General features: G+C 38.2%; 1 protein-coding gene across 1 annotated transcript in view; it reads right to left on the bottom strand.

The window, feature by feature from the left end:
* Nucleotides 1–6,814, bottom strand: part of SREK1 (splicing regulatory glutamic acid and lysine rich protein 1) — a 59,735-nt gene that overhangs the window by 5,242 nt on the left and 47,679 nt on the right. The window contains exons 10-11 of the mRNA XM_007952873.2: nucleotides 4,358–4,453; nucleotides 1,292–1,436 (exon numbers count right to left, since the gene is read on the bottom strand). Of these exons, the coding sequence (XP_007951064.1) occupies nucleotides 1,292–1,436; nucleotides 4,358–4,453 (241 nt within the window). The remainder of the gene's footprint in view (nucleotides 1–1,291; nucleotides 1,437–4,357; nucleotides 4,454–6,814) is intronic.

The raw sequence follows: 6,814 nt of genomic DNA, 5'->3' as shown, positions 1-6,814 counted from the left end.
TAGAAATTATAGAACAGTATCATTACTATCACATGCAAGTAAGATCTTACTGAAGATAATTCAGAAACGTTTGCACCAGTATATTGACAGAGAACTTCCAGAGGTGCAAGCCAGATTCAGAAGAGGACGTGGAACAAGGGATATCATAGCTGTTGTCAGATGGATCTTGGCTCAAGGCAGGGAATACCAGAAAGATGGATTGACATGGTGGCTACAGTGATGGGCTCGGGTATAGTAGGGATTATGAGGCTGACACAGGACCAGGCAGTGTTTCGTTCTGCTGTACATGGGGTTGCTACAAGTCAGAGATGACTCGACAGCACCTAACAACAACAAGGGAGCATGGGGAAAAGTCACTATTCCTTCTGCAAAGACTGTTCAAGAACAGGCCAAATTCCCCTCTCAGTTAAGGGAAGGAATTGGACATGCGGAATAGTACCTGGCACACAGTAAATGAGCAAAAAATGTTGCTCATTTTTATTGACAATGATGGTAAGCCTCCAGCAGGATAGAAGTTAATGAAATCGTAAGATGATGCTTCAGAACTCGTAAGAGGAATGATTTCCAAATACAAGTATTTTAAAAGTAAAATAAGGGCGTTGACATGATACATAAGAACTTAAAATATATTTTTAAAAACACCTTTAAAGCATAGATAATCAGTGTGGGGAGCACTGAGACAGAATTGATAGGAGTGAAACAAATAGAATGGAAATTATGAGAATGTTGACACAAACCGATGAACATAACTAATTAATGTCAATGAACTTTATGGGCACAAATTGTTGAATGGGAACCTACTATGCTATGTATACTTTTACCAGAAATACAATTTTTAATTTAAAAAATTACTCAGTGGATTTGGTTTTCCATCGATTATTCTAATTCAGCAAACCTGATTTTAAATATACATTACAAAGCTAGTAACAACAGAATGTCAAATTTGCTGAAACAAATATATGGAGAAAAATAGCATCAAATAAAAATCTTATTAGTATAAAATCAAATATATCTGTTATTTATAGACGTTCTAAAATTGTTTTTATTGTTTGTCATTCATGGATTCTCTAAAATAAGGAATGCAGTTTCTTAAATTTTAGTTAGCTCGTAACGCTTACCTTAAAAAATCTAGTGTAAAATAATTATCAATTTAACAACTACTGAAGAATATCAACAATGTACAAGACACTGTTGCCCTCAAGGAGCTTTTCATCTAAAAATATCTGCATGCAATAAACAACAATCTTAATTATTAATTATTTAAAGCTCAGAGTGAATGGCTGTTGCTTACTTTAAGTGATGTAGTGTTCTTCTCCAACTTCTCCTTTACATCTCTGTCATTAGAACTCTTTCTCGTAGAGGTTGAATGTTCTCTCTCTCTTCTTTCACTGACGTGGTCCTTGTCTTTTTCTCTCTTTTTATCTTTCTTATTTCTGCTTTAAGAATATTGATAATGTATGTCAATTAACTTCTAAAATATTAAAAACCTATTTATATTTTTGACAAAATATTCTTAACATGGAATATCTTAAATAAACTGGTTTGAAGGAACTCTGGTGGTACAGTGGTTAAAGCATTCAACTGCTAACGAAAATGCTGGCAGCGTGAACTGCTCCACGGGAGAACAGAGGACCTCTGGTGGCGTAATGCCTAAGGCACATGACTTCTAACCAGCAGGCTGACGGTTCAAACTCACCAGCCACTCCTTGGATGGAAGACTGGGCAATCTACTTCTGTAGTGATACTGCCTCGGAATCCCAAGGAGGGGTGGTTCATGAGTTGGGACCGACCAAGGAGGGGTGGTTATGAGTTGGGACCGACCAAGGAGGTATGAGTTGGGACCGACTTGATGGCAGTGAGTTTCGTTTAGTTTGGTATGGGAGAAAATGAGGAACTCTGCTTCCATAAAAATGTACAGCCTTGGAAACCCTACGAGGCAGTTCTACTCTGTCCTATAGGACTGTATGAATTGGAATCAACTCAATGGCAGTGGGTTTGGTTTAAAAACTGATCCAAGGAGCCCTGGTGGTGCAGTGGTTAAAGTGCTCAACTGAGAACTGAAGTAAATGCCAGTAGTTTGACCCACCAGCTGCTCCAGGAAGAACAATGTGGCAGGCTGCTTCCATAAAGATTATAGCCTCAGAAACCCTGCTGCTGTAGTTGTTGTTGTTACGTGCCATCGAGTCAGACCCGACTCATAGCGATCTCTCCTATGGGTTTCTGAGGCAGTATTACTATGGAAATAGATTGCCCAACCTTCCTTCTGAGGAGTGGAAACCCTACGGGGCAATATTCTACTCTGTCCTATTGGAACACTATGAGTCAGAAATCAACGTATTGGCAATGGGTTTGGTTATAAACCCACCTACTTATTCAATTAATTAACTCTACTTCCAATTAAGTTTTCACAGAGATACAAGTCATTTTGCAGAGGCCATGTACTTACACAAAATATAATTTGGTATTATCACTTTATTAGTTCTAATATATTGAAGGTTTATTTATCTACTGTAATTTAGATAAAACAAAAACAAAGTATTATTTCCTTATAAACCATTCTAAAGCATTAGATGAACAGGCAGAGAGGAATAAAAAGGATAAAGAATCATATGTGACTCTCAAGCTGGGCTGAATGAATAACAGCAAAGCTTGGAACTTTAAATAATCTATTGTACCACCTGCCTATTTCAAAGAAGTTCTACAAACTCAAGAGCAAAGTTTAAGCAGACAACACAAAAAGTAAAAAGCTCCAATAAGAATAAAACAAAACATAAATTTCCTTCTGATTAGAGAGGATAAAACAAACATTTCATGTCAGAAGCACAACAGAATAAACAGCCATAAGATGGGATTCTAAACTTTTTTTTCTTAATTATTAATAGTTTAAAAATAGACACAAAGACCACTGGAACAAATAAAGCTCCAGGCATTTAAGGAACTCTATCCAATCATTTACTGATGCCTCAGCCAACTAGGCAGACTTCAGTGGCCTCATGTAATGCTGGTGGGCTGCTAACCAAAAGGCTGGCAGTTTGAACCCACTAGTGGGAGAAGGATGAGGCAGTCTGCTTCTGTAAAGATTTACAGCCTTGGGAATCCTATCAAACAGTTCTATTCTGTCCTATAGGGTCGCTATGAGTTGGAATCAACTCTTTGCTGGGTTCAGTAATTTGCTGAAATGGCCACAAATGACTCACAGATTATGAGGTTTATTAGGGAAGCAACAGGCTACAATTCAGGAACGTGCTCAGGATACAATTCTTAAATTGTATCCCCTCTGCCGTGTCCTTAGACATGTCTCTCTGGCCCTTGGCCTCTCGGCCTGGCCCCTACCTCTGTGAGCCAGGTAAGCCTGCCACTCTGTCTCATGCCTCAGCCGGGCATCTCTCTCAGCTAGCAGTGAGATTCCCTCTCTGCCTCTAAGAGGGCTCATTTTAAGACTGGCTGAGTGGCAAAACTAACCAATCCCAACATTAGAGTTCTACACACCTGAGAGAGAGCAAACTTTCCCAGAAGATTACTTCATGCTGCTCCAACAGAAATATCCCAGGTGGATGACTTTAACAATCAAGAGTTTAAACGCAGCTATTCAGTTTTTCAAGGCAAATTCCACCAAGGAGTTAACTGCCAGTGTCATTATAGGGAATAAATACTACCAGCTACCCAGCAAAGTTGACACATTATTTGCATGGTCCCATCCAGTAATTCAGTGGGAGTTACAAAGATTATGGCTAGAAAAACCATATCATGTAATTCACTACACCGCAGAATCAAAACAGCTTGTATCCTGATCTTGGACTCAGCCTCCAGAACTGAGAGACAATAAATTTCGATGGTTTAAAGCAGCCCACTTTGTGGGATTGTGTTATGGCAACCCTAGGAAATTAATACAAAGTGCATGTATAATATATACTTTAAATATGTGCAAGTGGCTTTAGAACTGGGTAACAGGTAGAGGCTGAGTGAGTTTTGAGGTGCTTGATAGTAAAAGCTTACATTGCCTTGAAGAAATTATGGTGAGATGCCCTAGTGTAGTCAAGTAAAAAAATCAAATACAGAACAGTGTATTATTTCATGCTACCTATTGTATAAGAAATATGAAAATAAAAATTTAAATTCTCATTTGTGTCTGCATACAAAAAAGGAGACAGAAAACAACTATTTAGAATTCTAATTTATAGAGACAGAGTACATGGCACATGGACGGAAATAAGACATCTCAATGTATAACTTTTTATATTGTTTTGATTTCCAAACCAAGCATATGTATCACTAATTCAAAATATAAAGTTTGAAAAATAAGATGAACAAATTTTTACAATCCCTACCCTTTAGTTATAGCACGTTTGCAACCTACCTCCTAGGGGATGGAGACCTAGATGATTTCCTTTTTATGGTTTTTGATGTTCTTGGCGATCTGGAAGAACTCCTGCTTCTCCTCCTCCGCCTTTCCCTGAAAGCCAAAGATATTACCATTCAAAACAAAAAAAAACAGCAATTGAAATAAAGGAAAATTTAAATACACAAAAGCAAAAGGTCCTTGATACTCTCAAGAATGATTTTCTTTAGAGACCGGTTGGAACTCACATCCTTTATGAGCACATTTTATTATCTAATTTTAGTGCCGAACTGTGAAACATAAATTTTACAAACTTACAAAAGAAATCTTCTAAAACTTCATATTAGTAAAGTCAGTGGGCTTCCTTTACATCCAGTTTATATCAACAAGAATTTCTTGAACAGTGAAAACAATAATGGGTATTTCATATTCTCTTAAATCTAAAACATGTTTTGCTTATCATCCTTTGTCAAGCATTTAGCTACTTGCTGCCCCACTGTGGGTTATTTTATAACAAGGTATGAACTGAAAGATAAATTAGCTTGTATAATATGAACCTTCTAGACCCAGGTACTTCCATCCAGTCTCCTATTATTTTATAATTATTGTTCTATTAATTTAAAACTAAATACACACAAGTTCCTTAAGTTTATTTAAAATAGCTAAAATATGGGATTAAAACATGACAAAGTTAAAATTAAACATGTTTATTTTATTATGAAATTGCTTTGCTTCACATATTAGAAAATGATGCAAACTCTAAATTACTTCATTTGTAAGAGTGGTCAACTTACAAACAATGAACTTCACGCCATATCCCCTAATTCAAAGGATGAGGTGTGAGGATATATTTATCAAATGATGTATCCAATAATCTATCTGACAAGGAGTTCTGATAATCAGTAGTCAGATGTGTGAAAGAACGAAAGTTCTCCTTTCCACCTCAGTAAACTGATTCTAGGCTAATAAAACACTGTGGGTTAAGATTTTCACCTGTGATTCACCAGCAAGATGGCAGACTACACAGAAGACTGCACAGACCCTCTTCAACAAAGAAAAGGGAAACCAATTAACACAGATACAGAAGATAATCCTGGACCCCTGGGCCTTGAAGGGAAGGATATAGAAGTGGACTAAACCCCAACTAGCAGAAGAATTTGCGTGAAAATACCAAAAAAGGAGACATACGGAGCTGCAGTCTGGCAGCAAACCTGAGCAATCCTGACGGCACAGACTGCTTTGAGATTCCCGAGTGCTGGTAGGACCTAAGAATTAACCAAAAAGTCAGCCCTGCTAGCCAGGGACTGCACGGAGGACTGTGCACGGTAGCTGGGGAATAAACGGAGAAGGTGAAGAGAAAGGTGGGCTGAGCTGTGGACTTTTGCCAGTATGGAGGGCACCGCCATTTTGAGGGATTAAAAGCTACATGACTATTTTGGATATTTAAAGAGACAGCACTCTGGCAGATTCCTGGGACTTGAGAACACGTTCTGCTTTCCAGCAACCCCAAGGACACTCCGGACCTGCAAGACTGAAAAGGTACGACATTCCTCTTGTTACTCTTATAACCCACACCCGCTTGGTGAACGGAGGTGTGGTCAACCCCCACTCCCACCTAACTTCTGGGCCACAAGAACTCCATCACAGTCTGTGTGCTCAGACGGAGCCTGGGTGCCCTGCTCTGTCCCTCCACCAATTCTTCTTTTTTTTTTTTTCTTTTTCGCTTTTTTCTGGTGATTAGTCTGCTTGTATTTGTCTGTTTTAAAACAACTATTATTATTAATACTTTTGTCCTCTTTATTATTACTATTAACCTCCCCCTCCCAGGTCCTAGTTTTCAGCATTTTTTCTTTTCCTGTTCCTGGATGAATTTTTTTTTTTTTAATTTAAGGTTGTTTTTTTTCTTTTAATTTTTCTCCCCCTTTTTTCTCGTGGTTAACCTCCTTCCTTGTTTTTCTTTTTGCATTTTTCCCATTTTTTTTTCTTCATTATTATTCTTCTCTACTTTTTTTCTCTTAGTGCTCTATCCCTAGATATTACAGGTTTTCTTCTTCTTCTTTTTCCTTTTTTTAGCTACTGTTCCTGTGTGATTACACAGTATGTTTTCTGTCCATGTGCTTTTAGATTTTTCATGGTTATTCAATTGTATCTGTGTCTAACTGAGTGGGAGACAACATCAGACCCCGTAAGACACAACTACACCCACACCTCCTGCAACTTCACTTACTGAGCAACAGCTACTACCTCCTTCTCCACCAACGGGCCAATGATAAAAAAACCACCAAGAAGAGTCTGAATCACCCTTGGCTGCTCTTCACAAAGTTAACAGAGATCTAAATACAACACCACCACAATGCCTCGGAGACAACAGACCATGAGGGTCCACACAAAGAAGCAGGATAAAGTGGTAGAAACAAGGGAGCAGGATACAGACCCAGAACAAATCCCTGAGGAAGAAGCAGCATTGGAACTCTC

This window comes from Orycteropus afer, unplaced genomic scaffold (genome assembly GCF_000298275.1).
Source record: "Orycteropus afer afer isolate SDZICR_OR568_19922 unplaced genomic scaffold, OryAfe1.0 scaffold00362, whole genome shotgun sequence".
Taxonomy (NCBI): Eukaryota; Metazoa; Chordata; class Mammalia; order Tubulidentata; family Orycteropodidae; genus Orycteropus; species Orycteropus afer.
Note: the sequence above shows the minus strand (reverse complement) of the source record. Positions and strands in the feature narration are given on the sequence as shown.